This window comes from Prinia subflava, chromosome 8 (assembly GCF_021018805.1).
Source record: "Prinia subflava isolate CZ2003 ecotype Zambia chromosome 8, Cam_Psub_1.2, whole genome shotgun sequence".
Taxonomy (NCBI): Eukaryota; Metazoa; Chordata; class Aves; order Passeriformes; family Cisticolidae; genus Prinia; species Prinia subflava.
This window is the reverse complement of record NC_086254.1, coordinates 29543618-29562456: the sequence shown is the minus strand read 5'-3', so window position 1 is coordinate 29562456 and position 18839 is coordinate 29543618. Positions and strand designations below refer to the sequence as shown.

General features: G+C 49.6%; 1 protein-coding gene across 1 annotated transcript; it reads right to left on the bottom strand.

Annotated features, from left to right (window-relative positions):
- Positions 1-363: 363 nt before the first annotated feature.
- On the bottom strand, positions 364-18406 carry ASXL1 (ASXL transcriptional regulator 1). Its single transcript, XM_063404468.1, has 12 exons — positions 18151-18406; positions 13464-13546; positions 10430-10538; positions 9207-9327; positions 9038-9132; positions 8624-8717; positions 8192-8344; positions 7633-7796; positions 7447-7543; positions 6910-7015; positions 5881-6496; positions 364-5185 (listed from the first exon to the last, which is right to left on the bottom strand). Exons 1-12 carry the CDS (start codon positions 18208-18210, stop codon positions 2321-2323), a joined length of 4563 nt encoding a protein of 1520 aa, XP_063260538.1. The 5' UTR covers positions 18211-18406; the 3' UTR covers positions 364-2320.
- Between the last annotated feature and the right edge of the window lie 433 nt (positions 18407-18839).

Below are 18839 nucleotides of genomic sequence, written 5' to 3'. Positions count from 1 at the left end.
ACCTGCCCGGATGGTGGGAAAAGTCTCAGTTGCTGCTGCCCACAGGCATCACCCCAGCAGGGCAGGGATCCCCCCTGACTGTGGGGGCCCCCACAGTGCCCCCACAACCCCCCTGTGCCCTCAGAGCCTTCAGGGTGTCGATTCCCCAAGAGCCACACGGCATTTCTGCAGGAGCTGCACAATCTTCAGTGCTCTCTAAGTGCATAAAACCAGATTTAACTAAGCCAAGCAGCAACACAGCCCCTCCCCTCAGTGACTCGAGCAGAGCTCTGGAACAGCTGCAGTTAAAATAGAGGAAAGGAAAAGCCACATCACCTTAGAATGGAGGAGGATTTCAGAAAAAGGAATGAAACCACACAAGCAGATTTTTACAGTGTTTATTGTTCCAATAGCACAAGGGACAGACATGAGCAGGCCCCCCCGAGGGCTCTGCCCCCCAGACCAGTCCGAGCTGAACACTGCAGTGGCCCCCCAGGAGGCAGAGCCAGCCCCCTGCTCCACTCCCCATCTTTGGTAAGCAGGTTCCACTCCTCCTCTCACCCCCACCGGCACCGCAGCCCTGCCCGGGTGCTGCTGCACCGGGCTCTCATGAGCTTGTGGGATGAGGCTGGGGGATGCATGGAGGATAAAACCATCTCGGGGACTGAACATGTTCCACCCCTCACGATTGTGGCTGACAGAGGAACTTGCACGGCTGAAAGAAAGTGCATGGTGAAGGGAGGTAGGATGGAGCTGGAAAAGGGATGAGAAGAAAAAAATGAAAATAAACTCCCTAAAATTCTTGCTACTGCCTGCTTGAATAAGCCAGTGGCTTCTCCCCCTCACTGAAGCAATTAACTCTTGATTAGACATTGCTCCAAAGAGGAAGAGAATTGCAGTTTTGCTCTCCCTCTCTGGATGCACGTAGATGTTCGTTCACCTCCCTGCAGTGCAGGTACAGCCATGCCCTGGGAGCTCAGATGCAGCAGCAACTGGCAAGAGCTTAAATGAGCAACTGGGGAGTGAGCTTAGCTCAGCAAATCCCACCTGGTCATCCTGGAGCCTGCACAGCACAGTCCACCCAGGCACCACAGGCACGGGGAGGCTGTCGGAACCCAGACCCCAGTGTGGTGAGCCTCACGTCAGGCAAGACAGAATACAGTGGCTCTGACAATAACTAACACCACTTTAATGCAATACTGCTGTAGAGCCTGGAAATCCAAGGAAAAAAAAGACCCCGTTATGCTCTATGTACATTACATCCATTTACAGAGTTGGCCAGTACTGTGTACAACATATAAATATATGATCAAACAGATGCAGAGAGGATACTTACAGGAGCCAAATAATTCACTTTGTACATCCAAGAATGAAAATATAAAAAAAAGGAAAATTAAAAAAAAGGAAAGAACACTGCTTTAAATGTTAGGTGATGGTCACACGGATGCACAGCTCGATGCTCGCAGGTGCTCAGCTGCTGTGGGGTTTCAGGTCCTCACCATAAAGCCGCAGTGCAGAGCTCACTGCCCCTATCACTGAGCTCCAGGAACCTCCAGTGCTCCACAGCAGTTTGTGGAAGCTGGCCAAAGGAGGCAGGCACAGCCGCTGGGCCAGTTCAGCCAGGAACAGTTCCCTGGCCACACAGCTTCCTGCAGGCCAGCAGAAGGCATTTGCTTGGCACTTGCCCCAAATTTTTTTGCTCTTCTTCTTGCATCCTCCACGTGGGCTCCATGTGGCACACAGTGGGCTTTTCATGGCTCCATAACCACCTGCAGAGCACGTTCTTGGGCACCACGTCCTGCTGTAGCATCCAAAAACTGCACCCGATCATCCCTGCAGGGCAGCTCTCTGCTTACACTCACTGCACAGCAGCACTTCCCACACAAACCAGGAATGGAGATGGCAGAAGGGGAGAGTGGAAGACTGTAGGGCCTCACCTTGTGCAGCCCTGAAATGGCAAACACCATGTTCCAGTTCCTCTGGATGTAAGGATTTCCTCCACAGAAGGTCCAGGGATTGCCACAGCGAACGGCCTCTTTCCCCCGGCATCAGCCTCAGCACTGTACCAGAGCACAGCTGGAATTTCCATGACAGCAGGAAGCAGCAGGATCACTCCCATGGGGCAGAGCCTACCCGAGCAGGGTGTCCCGGTGAGCAGGAACGGGCTCCACGCTGTTGATCTCCGTGGGAAGGCAGCTCAACGTTCCTCACCAAAACAAAGTGTAACAGCATTTCTACTATGAACAGAGAGTACTTTGTGTACTTTGTGTACAGGCGTTAGGATCAGTCGTTATCAAAATACACACACTGAATATACAACCTGTCCCATGGCCGTAATTTATTATCTCACCACAAGGCACAATACACAGAGCTTTGAGGGTCCTATACAGTCGTCGTGGCAGAAGGCGCCGCAGCCTTTGCACATGATCATGGCTTTGAGGCTGCACGAGCACTGGAACGAGATCTCGTCCACGCTGCTGCTGTCAGCAAACATCTGCACAGCCAGGGCCGTGTTCCGGCTCGCAGCAAAGTTCGCTTTGTGGGTGAGCTGCACCACGCTCCCAGCAAGGCCTCGGGGGAAAGCCGGAGTGTTGGATGAATAATTGAAGCTGCTGGAATTAAGCTGCAGCTTTGAAAGCTTCCCATAAAATGCTTGCTTGATATTGAGCTGAGAGGGGATGGATGAAGGCTCCAAAGGGTGACTCTGTCCTTTTCCAGGATCCCTTGAAAACTTAAAGAAGGGCCAGTCCATGACCAGTGGCTCTCTCTGTGTGTGCCCTGCCGGTTCCGTGGGCTGCTGGGCCACATCCCCCTGGTTCTCCGCATTACTCTTGGCTGGGCTGCCACACACCAACACCTTCTCATTTCTGATCCCTCCGGGGGTGCTGTTGTGCTGCTTTGAAGTCCATTCCTCCCTGGCAGCTGGGATTCCTTCTCCCAATGCACAGCCCTTGTCCAAGGGAATCTGTTTGCTGGGGGACAAGGTTCGCATGGCTGAGCCATGATCCAAAGCCCTGGAGCAATGCAGCCTCATGCTGGGGTTGGAAGGAAAACCAGAACCAAAGAGCTTTTTGCCTTGAACCCCACCGTAATTTTTATTGACCGATGCACCTCCTGTCTGGTTTGGTCCAAGAGAAGTTACAGCTGGAGATAAAAACAGAGGCTCTGTAGAGGTATTCAGCTTCTCTGGGCTTTTACTTGCCGTGACGCTCGTTAATGGGTTGTGCTGAGGCATGCGGTGGACCTTGGGCAACTCCTCCTGCTCCTCAAAGCTACACGAAGAAAATGTTCTTTCCCGAGGGTCCACATCTTCACCCTTCAGAGAGGCACTTGCCACGTTTGCCAGTTGGTCTTGGCAGCCTAAGGTCGAGCCAGCTTTGGAATGTTTTTCTGGGACAGCCTGTTCCTCTGCACCCTCTGCTCTAGGCAATGCTGCCCCTGATCCACAGGTTTTTTCCTGGGGACCTATGGAAGATTTCACCGAGTGAACATCATCACTCCTGCCTTGGGCACTCGCCTTTATTCCTACATCTGGAGAAGATTCTTTGCCAAAATAGCGCCCACTGCCTCTGTCCAGTTGCAGGGAGAGGCTTTCTGACTGCTTCTGTAGCACTGGCTGTGCAATTTCCAGCTTGATGTTGACGTGAGACACTGGGAGAACTTCTTCCAGTGGAAGCTTCCCCTTCAGCAACTGCATCACCAAAGGGTTGTTGGTCTCGATGGAGGACACGAGCTGAGCAGAGCTGGCCAGACGTTTGGCTTTCTGGGTTCCCCACCTCTGAGGTGGGGCAGCAACCAAGTCCCCAGAACAGGTCGGACTCTCGGTCTCCACGGACAATTTTGACCTAATCCCATTGCGCTTCTCACTGCTGCTGTGACAGGAAGAGCCTTTTCCAGTCACCTCCCTACAGCTGACACTTCTGAAACACATCTCCACCTCCACATTCTCATCAGCCATGTCCCCTTCCCAATCAGAAGCAGTGTCTGTTGTTTCACTGTGTGTACTCTGTATTTCTTCATCTCCGCTTCTCTTCAATTCCTGTGTCTCTCCCAGGGGCTGATGTGTGTTTTCTGGTTCGGTTCTGGGGCACCTCTCCCTGGGCTGCAGGAGTTTTTCAGAGGTATCTATCCTATTCTGAGAAACAAAGTTACCATGCACAGAGGGCTGCACTAGAGCCTCTGCATTTTGTTCCTCATTACTCAGTTTGCCATCACTGCCTTTCCCTGCCTGCAGCTGTGTGGCGTCACACACCGCAGGGATCACTTTCTTCACTCCAACAGTCACCATTTTGGAGGTATTATCAGCAACACACTTTTCCAGAAAAGTTTTGGAGCTGTTATATCTAAAACCAGACACCTCCTCTGGATCATGGCGTTCTGTGACACCCGGTGACAATTCTGGTGGAAAAGGACAACTGGAGGAATTTTGCTTTACATCAGAAGGATAATCCAGCTGTATGGAGGGAGCACCAACATCTCCAAGTTCCACCACAGCCCTGTCTCCCGTGGGACTGACCCCAGCTCCCTGCCCCCCAGCACACGGCAGACTGGTCACCACAGGAACCACACATCCCAGCTTTGTGCTCTCCTGTGACACAGCACAAGGGGGGAGTTCGGTCCTTGGGTCACAGAGGAGCTGCTCAGGACTCTCCTCCTGCCTCTCAGGAGTCGCGTTGTCCAAGGATGACGCAGTCCGAGCACCACAGAACGGCCTCCTGGCTGACCCATCACCAGGCTGAGTGTCCCCTGACCCTGTGGCACAGCCCACTATGCCGCTCCTTTCGCTTTTTGAGCAATCTTGTCTGGAAGAGAGGCAGGAATTCACGCCTGCTTCCTGCGCAGCCCCTTTGGAGTCAGCCTTCCCCGCGCTCAGATGAACAGACGACTGTAGTTGTGCTCGCTGTAGATCTGACGCACGTTTTCCATGAGCTCTCTTGGATCTCCTGTGCTGGGAGCGGCCGCTGGGTTCTCCTCCACCTCCTCCTTGGTCGGTGCCTCTCCCCCCGCCGGGGCCGCCCCCTCCTCCGATGGCGGCGGCCTCGCGCTGGGCTCGGGCTTGCAGAGCACGGGCCTTAATGTCTGCGAGGGTGCGGGCCCCGGGGCGGCCCCGGCCGGAGGGCTCCGTGCTGGGGATGATCCGGGGGCAGATCTGGTAAGTGGGCTGACCTTTAACCACCCAGGGTGGTTTAATACGTGAAAGTTGAATCTGAAAGAAAAGGAGTTGAGGTAAGTTCTAACACCGACCGTCACCAGTGAAATGCGTTTTATTGGCAACTGCTCATCACAATTCAACAAAAATTTCAACTTAGAAACTAATTTGGGCAGAGAAGCAGCACGGTCCCACAACCTCTGCTCTGTGATCTGTAAAGCTCAGTTCACACTAATATTGTTTTACCAGAGCCTGCAGGCAAATATGAAATAAGTTATTTATATTCATGTCTTCAGAGATCAAACTGGTCTTCTCTACACCAGGATAACTGCCCTGAAGCTACCAAAATGGGTATCCTGGACAAAATTGGAAAAGTCAGGAGGAACACTAAGATTCTGTCCAAAAGCAAAGGAAAAGAACTCAAACTATACAGGATAAAGAACATGATTTCAAGGTCTTTTGCAGTAAGTCAGCTCATTTCAGGCAGTGTTTCTGTACCCACAGAAATGCAAATGAAGGGAGTAAGTCAAGGTTACCCTGTGCTCTTGTGCAAAGACCTTGGGATGATTTTCCATTCTTTGCCTGTCTAAATACGACAGCAAACTGTGGCAGTCAGAGGCACTTCACCAGCTCTACCAATGAAACCCTTCGACTCCTTCCCTTAAGATGGCAACGCTTGACATTTTAATAATGTTTTGATACTACTGAGCACGGCAGCCCTGAGACACAGCAGCTCTAAAGCTCTTTCTTACCCGGATGGGTGGGACTTTGGGCTCCTCTTTAGTAGGCTGTGGCTTTTCTGGGTGAACACTTTCAATTGTGTTACGAAAGGACTGACGATCTTCAAGCCGGGGCTTCTTTTCGGGGAAGGATGCAGAGGCAGCTTCCTCAAAGCTTTTCCTCTTCTGCTCCTTGGACTCCTGAGCAGAGTTCTCCTGGGGCAGACTGGGAATTCTGCTGGCAGCTGCCAATGATGGATCTTCTGATTTGCTATTTGATTTGGAAGCCTCTGGAGAGAGGTGCAGTTCGGTACTCTCTGCCTTCAGTCCTGCGGCCGAGGGACTGCTCAGATCATCTTTCTTCAGGTCTGTCTCAGGCTTTGGCTCTTTATGAAGGGAGGGATCTGGCCCCACGGGAGCAGGCTCTTTGGGAGCCTCTGTGTGCTCAGGATCCCGCAGTCTGTACAGGCTCCTCCTGGCCCGGCACCGCAGGTCGGCCCGGGAGCGCTTCCGGAAGCGCCCGTCCCTCTGGCGCGTGGCCGGCCCTCGCGGCAGCCTCGCCTCTCCTTTCACAGGCAGCTCTGTCCTGTTCTCAGCATCCTCCTGCACCGAATTCTGTGCCTGGGATTCTTCCTGGGTCAAGCCCAACCTATAAGGCAAACACAAAAGCCAGCTAAAAGCTAAAGCTCACCCCAATTTCAGTGCTACTGAATGGTGCCAACACAGGCAGGCAGTCATCAAAGCCTCATTAATTCATCCTGAAAGGGGTGAATCCACATATCCCACATTGCTATCACAGAATGAGAAAATAACCCCAAAAACTGTGATGGAAAATACCATCAGCTTTTCTTGGAAACAAAAGAGATGGGCTACAAAATTCTGCTGAACCCAGCCAACTCCAATAAGGATTTTCCCAGAGGAACAGCTGGAACAATTCACCCAACAACCTGTGTTTTTCAAGGAGTCTACACTGCATCTGCTCAGGTATCCACAAACAGAAACACACTCTGTCACCTGCATAAGCATGGATAAAACAGGATAGACAAGTCAAAAAATTCTCACTTTTGCCCATAGTAGTCCTCAAAGAACTTCTCTTTCCATTGCTCCACTCTCTTTTCCTTTTCCATTTCCTGTCGGATTCGAACTTGCATTTCGTGGGTGAATTCACCTACATGGAAGCAAGAGACTGGAATTCAGTCCCAAACAAAACTCATTCTGCAAACACAGCCTCTAGTGTTTGAACAGTAGAGCAGCTAAATACATGAAAGACAGACCTGCTGCTAACACCCTGCTCCCCATCCCACTCTGGATCCATGTGCTACCTGTGGCTCTGGAAAAAATCATGTTTTAACAGACAGGCCACCATTTAGGGAAAAATAAGTCTAGCTCTACTTTACACCTTCACCACTTAATGCTGAAGGTCCCATGGCCCCTAAAGAAATTGTATCTTTGATTTTAAACCAAAAAAAGAAAAAAGTTGGGGGTAACATAGTCAGATACATGGGACTAAGTTCCTGCTCATTAACTGCAAAAGAAAACTAAAAATCCTACAAAATGAGCAGCTATTCCCCAGGCACTGAGGGAAGCAAAGGCACTCACCGTCAGCGAGCCGCTCCCTCCAGCTCTGTGCAGCGTGGGTGAAGAACTCGTTGTTCAGAGCACTGCCACTGAGGCGCATCAGCCCATCAGCCCCCACCTAGACCCAGGACAAACAGAACACATCTGCTCCAGCTGTTCCACACTGAAAAGGTACCCAGGGAAGGGAAAACACCTGAGTGCTCATACCTGTCTGTCAACTTCAGGCAGGAGGTAAAGCAGCTGCTGCTGGAAGTGTGATGGAAGCGCGTTGAAGGTCCTGGAGTTGATCAGCGCTCGCAGGTTTGTGTTGACAAGGATGGAGCCTGGGGTTTCAAAGTCGATATCCTCACCCCTGTTCCGTTTCATTTGCCCTGAAATAAAAGTGGCAAATAAAATTAACACTGTTGTACAAAAGTATTTCAGCATTATGGGCTGAAATTTATGTCAAACTACAACAGCAAGAGGGGCGAGAGATATGATAAAGGTTGTGGTATTCAAGTGTGAAGAATAACTCTTCAGTGCAGTAATTAACAACCACACATCTGGAATTCTGGCATGAGGTCACAGTTCTGCCATATTCAGGTACAATTCTCAACGCTGCTCTTCAGACCACGCAAACCTTTAAACAATTGTATCATTAACACTCAAGGTGGAAAGCCTGGCTTGTGACCTCAGGTCATCAAATTCTTCCTGGTGCTCTTTTCTCAGATAAACGTGGACTTCACCATCACCAATCCCTCCTCTGCCTTTAACCAGGAGCACATACCAGTCGTGGGCTTTCGGATGCCCCTCAGCAGCTGTGGAGGATCCCTGTTTATCTCTGTCCTACTGCGCAGGCTGGTTTTGCACAGCGCCAAGGAGCTGCTGCTGCTGCTGGATGTGCTGCTGCTCTCTCCATCAGCATGCCTTCCTGTGAAACCTAAAAGCAAAACAACAGCATAAAAATATGCAGAGAACAGTCAAAGCCCAGCTGGGAGAGTGGTTTAACATACAGGAATTCTCTGTTACTAACAAATCTGCTATTACAGGGTATTTATTGCCCATGCACCAATTATGTTGAGGGAGTTAAACATACACACAACTCTGCAGTCTCACTCATTCTCAGCAGGTGTTACAGAAATCCTCAGGCAAACACAGATAACTGAGGACTGACAGAGAGATCTGTGAGGTCATTAGGACCCCCCAAAGCCATGCTCACCTGAGGCAGACTCCATGTGTGCCCCATTTACTTTCAGTGGGGTTAACACCACCCGTGGCAGCATCACACCTGTCTTTTTCTTCTGTTTGCTTGTCTGCAGACCAGAGAGAAACCAAAAACAGAAGAAAGGAATGAAGGCGTTATGGAAGGGAACAGTAATCTTCTAAGCAGCATATTCCTCAGTTAAAGAGCTGCCTGGCTCCTCCTAGCTGAATCTTCAGCACTACATTAAGGAATTCAAAATTGCCTTCCCATACATGACCCCTCCCCACCCTGCCACTTCTTGCCCAAGGACACAGACTCATAACTCTCTCTGAGGCACTTGTGCACAAACAGTCCCTGTCATAAGACCCCAATAGTGATGAAAGCTCTGTTTGGGAGGTTTCATCCTTCCCATCACTCCCACTTTCCTACCTGGGAAGCAGTTCTGTAGCTCTCCCTGGTAGCAGGTCCCTTGCTCTGAGATTCAGTGGAACACGAGGCGTTAGAAGAAGTTTCATCAAGAGACACTGAAAGAGATGAACTCTCAGTCAGACACTGAAGTAGGTCCTGGAGTTTAAGGTTAATGTCACCAGACACTTACCATCATTGTCACCACTCACAGTGCTGGCTTCATTGGACCCACAGCTTTCTGCATCTGCTGTGTCCTCCAGTTCCTCCCCTTCTGGCACTGACAGGTTCCGGGACCATTGCAAGGCATCTTTCTAGAGGGGAAACAGAATTGGGGTAGCTACAGCCCTCCCTCCCTCCCAAATCTATACCAACAGGAGCAGACAGTTAACTGGATATACTTTAGCCTTCAATTTTTTTCCCTATTTTAATCCTTGATGCAGAAAGGTATTTTAAAGTATATTTGGCTCATAGTGGAACAGAAGTCACCTAAACTAAGAGCACTTCATAACCCCTTCCTAGACAAGTAACACATACCCAAAATACCAGGTTAATAATAATTAATTTAATAGAAATGTTCATAATATGTCACAATTTTCTGTAAGCAATAAGTTCCTGTTAAAGAGAGGCATCTCACTAGGAAAGAACAAGTAGCATGAGAGTGGCCACACACTAAGATAGCAGGTTTAGGAGATGTATTTCCTACTTGTACAACAAAAGCCATTTCAATACCATCTATTTTCAGCAAAATGTGTCAATTCAACAAGATTTTCTAACAGCAGAAAAAGATAGAAATTAAATAGCTGAGATCTATCAAGGTGATATTTATTAGGGAACCCAACAGTACAAAACAAAGCAAAAGAAAAGCTCAAGACTGGAAACATTTTCAGTATTTAATATTACTGGAAAAAAAAACTAAAAATAAAAAAGTATTCCAGAGAGAGTTCAAGATCCGAGGAAAATACTGATGCTAAATAATATGGTATGTAGTGGAACACAGACCAAGCAGCCAGAAGAATGAAAATACATTTTCCTATCAAGATTTTACTTGTCGCTACAAGCTCTTGGACCAATTCCTTGGTTGGCTGTTTTCCCTTGTGCCTGGCAGCAAGGGAGTGCACAGGACTGTTCTGATGGAGCAGCCACCTGAGCTGGACACCAGGTACTGCACTAAGAGGATTCATCTTGCCTGTGCAATTCAAGAAATAATAGCTGGGGTTTTTTAAAAAGGAATTTATCATAGATGGCTGAATATAGTTCAAAGGTACAAGCTCCAAGGAAATAAAGAATTCCAGACCCTCTCTCACATGATGATCTCACTGCTCGTGATGCTCAGTGACAGGGTAACACTCAGCCCAGCACAAGGAGCAGAACTCACCCCTGGGCCCTCAGCTGGGAGCAGAGCTCAGCATTTACCTTGAGTGTGAAAAGGCTGATGCGTCCAGGCAGTTTGTAAAAGAGCCCATCCCCTCCCCGGGAATTGGAGTGGAGCATGGCATTGAGGCAGGCCAGGGGAGACGTGCCACTGCAACACAGACAAAAAAAGGAGAGAGCTTCAAAAACAGATTGTCAAGAAAACAGCCTGAAACACCTGGTGAAATGGGCATCCTTTAGCTGATGAGGGGAACAGAGGTGATGCCATTAGCTTTATGGGACAGGCACTTCAGTCAGAACAGTGTCACTGGTTTCATTCTGACCTGTACATCAGCCTTGCACATCACAGCAAACAGGAAATGTGACACCAATTTTAAAGCTACCCTCATATGTTTTTAGACATTTCTAACTTTTATTACCCATTTCCTCCCCTTCTCTCCTGTGTTGGATTGATTTTATAAAACACCCCCCCCCCCCCCCCCCCCCGATTTATTCAGCAGTACAAAGATGTAACAAACTGTAGATACATGTTACTGGAATGTCTCCCTGATACCTCACGGACCAAACTACTTGGGAAGAGCTCTGTACAAAGGCTCTGATGCTCTCATTTGTTAATTCCTACATAACTCCGTGGTTAAAGCCCCATCCTACACTCCCACTGATGGAACTGCTATGCCACGTAATATGGTGTTTTCCAGTAAGTCCCACATGTATAGGCAGAAAGTTGTCTGCAAGACATATTACAGCACTACTGACTGCATTCCTAGTAAAAGTGAAACTGAAAACTGGACTGAGATAAATATTTCAAAGAAAATCATTCTCAAATCAAAAACATACAGCAATTTCTGTTTCCACCTTATATGTGTTTGGGTTTTGGACATTTCTTCACATGCCATGGCAACAGGCAAAGTTACCCTGTATCACTTTTTAGATCATGTGAACAAAATTTCCAGCCTTCCGTCCTGCTAGACAGTACTTTCCCCTCTGTGTTTACCAGACAGACCAAGCACACTCACCAGCCACAGAGCTCTCTTAAAACAGCAAAGTAAGTAATTTTCCCCAAAACAGTAAAAAAACCAAGCAGTTGAAACTCCACCAGGAGCTAAACTCAGCATGATGCTGGCTCATGGGAATGTCAGTATGGAACACAGCCCTCCCAGTAGAGCAGTGTGACCCCCAAACCAGGGAGCCCCACCTCAGAATTGATTCAGAAGGAAAAACATCTCAAGGCACTGAGCTATTTCCTTCAGGAAATGGAGTTTCAGGAAGAGCTTCTATACAAGCACCAGCAAAGCCCGCTGCACGTTCAGCCAGGCAGGCTCGCTGCCTTTATTCTGCGAACAATCACGCTCTGGAGAAAACAATCTTTTCTTGAAGCAGACATTTAATGACCAGGGAAGGAAAAGCAGATATCCCAAGGGAAACCACCGACCTTTAAAGGAATGAGTTAGCTTTGTGGGATTTAACATGACACATGTTCCAAACTCTGGGTTTTACTCACACACTGTGACAGGTCACTTGTAAAAACTGGGAAAGCACAGGATAATTTATGTGTGTGAAGAGCCCTGCTATTATCTTTGGCAGGGGACATCTGTGCACAGAGATCTTCAACTGCCTGCTTAGGTAACAGGACTTACGTGAGAGAGTTGCAGAAGATTGATTAAAGCAAAGCTCCTCTTTTGAAGGTCCTCATTAAAATCTGTCTGAATTCTACTGAAACCACTGGCCATATTCAAACCAGAGAAGATCTCAGCAAGCATCACAGAATCATGAAACAGTTTAGGTTGGAAGGGACCTTAAAGATCACCTTGTTCCAAATCCCCTGCCATGGGCAGGGACACCTTCCACCAGGCTGGTCCAAGCCCTGTCCAGCCTGGCCTCGGAAACATTTCAAACTCAGTCCTATCATTACATGCCCCTGTGAAAAGTCCCTCCCCAGCCTTCTTGTAACCCCATGGAAGGTGGGTGTTCCAACAGTTCCAAATCTGATGCAGCAGCACACACCAGCCTCATGCCTCCCCAAACAACAGCAGGTCCCACAACCAACACCTCTGTACACGTCACTGATTTCACTATTCAAAACACCCCAGCTGTCTCCTGATTTCACACAAACAAGGAGCAGAAACAAGCTAACATTTAGGTCCCTGAAGAAATCAGTTTACCTTCTGCAGTTGGGAAAAGTACAGGTTCAGGAAATGCAAACATCACAATGAAAAACAGTCCACAGAAACAAAGGGAGGGAGAAGCAAGACTAAAAACAGTCCTTGCATCTGGATTTCCCAGAAGCCCATCCCTGAACAGCAGCTTTTCGTGTCTTTTTTTTTTTTTTTTTTTTTCTTTTGCCAGGCAGCAGTAACTGAGGCATTTGGACTATCAGTTACCCACTTTCTTTGAGCTGCAAGACACTTGGTATTTCTACTACTGTCATGGAAACAGATGGAAGCTCACAGGAACTTAACCAAGGAAAGCAGTCTCCTGCTTCTGCCCTTTCCAAGGCTTTGTATCAGGTTCTTCTCCACATGAAACCCACTCTGAGATGGACATCTCCTCCCTAAAATGTCAAGAGCCACAACAGTGTGATGTGAGCTGCATTCTCCTGGTGCTCAAGAATCTGAGCAAAAGCCAGCAACATAGAGAAGACTGTCTCTCCTAAAACATGATGACTACTCTAGAAATGAAGCATCAGAGGAGATAAAACTTAACTGTTCTCAGACTCAAGTAATAATAGCAGAAACTGCCAGGAGCTACTTATGTGAGAACCATGCAAGTGAGTGGTAAGTACAGCACAATGCAGGGGCCTGATCTGCAAGAGGCATTTATTTCACAATAGATGGATGAAGGGATTCTGTATATTATCAAAAAATGCAAGAACATCTTCCAGTTATTATCAGTGAAAAAAACCCTCACAATCTGTATATAAATGTCTGTACTGTCATCTGAAATTACCAGGCTGAAAAGAGAAAAAGGGAAGCAAAGTGGGCTGGGGATGAGGCAGAACTGTATGAAGCAGCACCAGCCTTCATACACTGCCTCCCCCATGCTCCACACTGCTTTAGACAAAATCATCAATACTAACCTCATTTCCTTTAGACCTTCAGCCTCTATGACCTGCAGAATCTGTTTTGGGGTCATAGGAGCATCTGAGTAATTTTCCAGCACCTGAAAAGACAGAAAGACCAAGTGTCATTACAGAATTGCATTCCAAGAACTACTCCATCAGCTGTGGCCCAGACCCAATAATGTGCCTCTTCAAACTTGATTTACCTGCAGAGACACACAGTAAAATTTCAGGCTACCTCAAGATCCTTGTGAACATGGATCACAGCCACAAAAGACTTTACCATCATCTCCTCTGTAATTAACTGAAATACAAATATGGAGGAGAAAAAGCAGAATTTGGCCTTTACCCCAAAGGAAGCTTTACCAGACTTCACTATACATTAGATGGAGCTACTGCCACATAAACCTTCCAAACTGAACAATGGTCAGTGACCTGTAACAATGTAAAACCTTCTCCTACCTCTCCACAAAGCATCTGGTATTTTTTCATCACTAAAAGTATTACTGTGCAGCTATACAATCCAATACTGTACTCTCCTCAGATGCCTGCATCCATTTCTTCTTCATCCCAGGAAGGGAACCACAAGTTAGGAGTCAGAATTCACATCAGAGAAGGACAGAATTCAGAAAAGGACAAAAAAACCGTAAAGGATTTAGGCAAAAAAATCTGGCTAGAGACACTAAAAAGACTTAAGAGTGCTTGCCTTTGACATAAAATGAAGAAAATCAGATATTAAAAGGCAACACAATAAATAACAACTCATCCTTTCATATATTATATCAAGAATAGAATTGTCATTTAAATACAAAGAAGTAAAGAGATTATTACTTTATTTTTTTTCAAGCCTGTGGAACTTACTGCTCCGAAATGTCTAGAAGCAAGAACTCAAGGATTCAAAGAGAGGACCGGACATTTCTGTGGATAAGAAGATTATCCACATAAACAGGAAACAATGAGCAAAAATAAGCTGCAGTAGATGTAAACCATGCAGTTTCTTTGGGAGCAGATTACCCTACAGCTGCCGGCCACGCGCTGCCTCCTGCGCCTTTCCCGGCAGCAGACAGTGCTGCTCTTGGAATGCAAAGGCACCCAGCTCCACAGGGCTGGGACCACAGCAAAAAGAGGGAGACAGGCACAGGCCATGGCCTGGAACAGGCATGGAAAGCAGCAACAGGAATTCACTCAGGAACTCTTTGATCCTAACCGTAGTCTAAATTCCCCCAGCATCGCGGCCCCACGATGCGCAGCCCTGGTGTCATCTGTCCCCACGTTTTAGGAATCAGCAACGTGCTGCTGTCTTTCAGTCTGACTCGTGTGGAAAGCCAGAGGAAGGACCCAGATGCCCCATTTTCATCTGCAATATCTAGAAGTGAGTCACTGCAGCAGCCAGGCCAATGGGACATAAGCAAAATCACCCAAAAGCTGTGCAGGCCAACGTTTGCACCTCAGACCATCTCCACCTTCTACAAGTAATGAAAAACCCAACTGCACTTCAACTGTCTATTGTGATAAGGCTGGGCTGGATGGGGCTTGGAGCAGCCTGGACTAGTGGAAGCTGACCCTGCCCATGGCAGAGGAGTGGAACAAAATGATCTTTAAGGTCCTTCCAATCTAAACCTTGATTCTGTAATTGGAATTTCTCAAATCATATCCACCCAACAGGTATTTTGCAGATGCTTGAAGCTCACAAGCTTCTGAGAATGAAGCAAGAATATCATGGGGAAGAGAATTAGAGAACTAAATTGAGTCAAAACCCAATGAAAACACAAAGAGTGTAAAGAAAAATCAAAGCAAGTGATGAGCCACAGTCAGAGAGAGGGAATTAATTAAATTCTACACAGCTCCATCACACTTCTTCCCCCCTCCATAGGTTACGAGGTCTCCATGCCTCCCTCATGAGCTGTCACCCCATCACTCAAAGGCTGCAGACAGCTGACATGGAGAAACTCATTGCTCCTGAGCCCAGTGAGATCTGCAAAATACAACACGTCTGTTCCAAAAAATCAGGGAATTATTCAAACCTCTCTCCAGTGACAGACACAGCAAGCGAAGTATGTGGCCTAAAACTGAGCACAAAGGAGCATTTACATACGGATAAAAGAATCTATGCTCAGGGGAACAATTTCCAATCAAGAGCTGTATGAAGTGCACAGAGCACTTAATGGAAGAACTGGGGGAGAGAGGATCCTGCAAGCTTTAGACACCAAATCCCAGTCTCCAGCACTGCCCCTTCTATCCCTCTCCAACCTGACACTCCCAGCACCACATCAGCCTTCCACCCAGAGCTACAACTTCAACCCTGGCTATTCCTTACCCCCAAAACAGAATTTTCCCCCTTCCACTATTTCTAGCACTGATAGCTGAGGGTTCCTTTGCCCCTAATTATAGAAGTTTACATCACTTCCTCAATTTACTGGCCAGCTAGCTCTGACAGCACTTGTGGGATCCTGCCGTGGCTTTGGGCATTCCCATGAACCTTGAAAGGTTTATTTTATGGAACGTGCAGAGTTTTGGCTCTGTAGGAGAAGCAACACTGAAGAACACTCTTGCCTGTGATTCTCAGAAACGTCGAGCAGAATACAAAATACACCAGCACACGTCAGAGAGGGAAATTAAAGGCATTTTGACAGGGAGCATGTGTAAGACTAGTGTGAAATAAAGTTCTATTTTTAGTAGATTTACAATCAGTCCTGCAAGCTGGAAGTGCAGCTACGCAACTGTAGGTCTCTGAAAGTGGATAATCTAGTATGAGATCGTTCTATTTCTGGTTCATCAATGGCTCTAAGATGCTGTTGAGGCTTGGATATCTCATGCACCCACTGTGGCCAAGGTCCTGGCCAAAACACAGGTGAGAGGAACTGTGTGAAGAAATGCCTTCCCCATCACACAAGGCTGATGAGGTGTATCAGCTGACTGGTTCAGAGTCACAGTCTCATGTGCTACCTTTGGGCAGCCTATAAATACTGATTTTTTTTTCACCTGTCAGAGCTCAGGATGTTTGAATGAGCTAACTTTGTGCAAGGTCACATAGCACAGCCTCTGTCCCCAGGGTCACCTACCAGGAAAGCATCCCTGCCACCCGCAGTGACACACCTGGTTCAAAGAACCTGGATCTCAAGGAGAAATGCAGGATGGAAAACAAGATCACCAGGCTCCTGCAGTGAAATTCCACAGTAGCTGCATTATACCCTTCTTCAGTTTTCAAGCAAAGCTACGTGGGTCTAAAATATTATCATTTACACACAAAAGATGATGCAAGTTGCTGGAAGTCAGATGCTTGTCTGATTAGGTTTTCTCCTGGCAAGCAGTAAGAAAACACTCCAATAGCCAAAAAAATCTTACTCAGAAGCACCAAGAGTTATCCAGAATATCCTCAGTATGTTGATCATATCCATCATGAGCCTCACTGGACTCACCCACACTGTTCCTTCTGAATGTTTACATGCATCAATGCATAACCTGGGCTGGCAAGACCAAAACAAACACACACAACAGAAAAAAACCAGCAAAACAAACCACCCTCAAGCTTTGTAAATCCATTTCTGCAGAAGCCCAGGGGCTACACAGAAGGAACACATGTATCCTCATGAGTTGACCACCACTGACAGGGCTACAGGGAGGAAGCACAGGATCCATTCACATCCAGGTTGCTGGATCATCCCTTAGTCCATCCCTGGCACTGCTGTACCTGTGTCACTGGGTCACCAGGAGAGAGCCAGCTCCTTCCACCCAAATGCCAGACACCCAGCCTAAACACCTCGGCATGCAGCCCTTAAATCAAACCTCTGACTAGCTCACTGAAAAAACACTGAAGTCACTTTTCTTTTTCAGATTTCCTACTTCATAACTGAGACAGATCCAACTGAAAGGCTTCACAGAGGGAAGTCACCTTCCTCCCACTGCCACGGTCCAATGACAGTGGCATTGCTTGCAAGTTGAAGCCTTCGACAAGGAGATTCTTTAAGACAAAAGGACTGAGACATTTCCATGGCCGTGTTTCCTAAACCCAAAAGTGACCAAATACGGACTGATTCAGGGATGCTGAGTCCAGCTGCTGCTTCGGCAGCCCAGCACACGCCACCGGCCCTCGGGCGCTGCCGGTGCACAGAAGGAACCCGCGCCCTCGGTAATTAAACAGAAACTTTTGACAGCGGCCGTGCCCTTTCCGCAGGCTCCGGTTCCTCCCACGGAGCTTTAAAACCATCTGAAAGGACGAGAATGAGCGGAACCGTTCCCGCAGCCCTGCCCGGCAGCACCGACCCGCTGCGGGACGGCACCTCCCGCGCCCCACGGCGGGACCCGCGGCGGCCGCGCCCGGCGGGAGGCGGCGGGGGCCGCTGGGACCCCCGGCGGGCGGGCAGCTCGCCACGGAGGGCCGGGGGCCGCCCCGCACCGCCCCGGGGCGCATCGCCTTCCCACCGAGCTGGGGAAGGAAAACAACCGCGCAGGAGACCCCGGCCACAGCGGCCGGCGGGGGAACCGCGGGAAGCCGCGGGACCGGGCGGGGAAACAGCAACACCGGGCGGGGAACCGGTAACGCGGCCCGCGCCCTGCAGGCGGGCCCGGCCCCCGCTTTTACCCCCTCAGAAGCGATGGCGGCGCCGCCGGCCCCGTTACTCGGGGAGGGGCCGGACGTGGCGGGGAGGCCCTGGGGCACGGCGGAGGCCCCGCGCCCCCTCCCTGGACGCCCCCCCAGCCTCACCAGGCGGGCGGCCTCGGCCCACGTGCGCTCCTTCTTCCTCCTCTGCTTCATCTCCTTCATCCTCCTCCTCCTCCTCCTCCTCCTCCCGCGCGGGCGGGCGCGGCGGGCGCGGACCGTTGGGCGCGCGGGCGGCAGGCGGGCGGCGGCGACCGGGGCGGGATGGGCGCGGCGGGCGCGGCGGGCGGGGCGCGAGGCGGGGGCGACTCCGGGCGCTACGGGAGGCGGCGGCGGCGGCGGCGGCTCGGGCCCGGCATAACAACGGGGTCAAAGGGCCGGGAGCGGGGCGGGGCGGCGGGGCCCGGCGACGGTGGCCGCGGCGGGACACGGGGGGACCGGAGGGGAGGGGCTGGAGGGGCGGGCCTGGGGCTGGTTTGAAGGAAAACAAACCGCAAGGACCGCCGGGAGTTGTAGTCCTCCTGCGTGGCCCCAGCCCCGCACAGCTCTCGCCCGCGGACTACAAGTCCCGGCGGCCGCCGCGCCGCATGGCGGGAGAGGCCGCTGCCGCCGCATGGCCGCGGAGGGGAAGCGGCACCGCCCGGGCCGGGGGCGGCTGCGGGACCGAGCTGGAGCTGAGGGCTCGAGGCTGAGGGCTGCGGCTGTTTGTGTTCCAGCATCCCGGTTATCACGGAATCAATGAGGCTGGAAAAGACCTCTGAGATCAGCCAGTCCAACCTATGACCCAACACCAC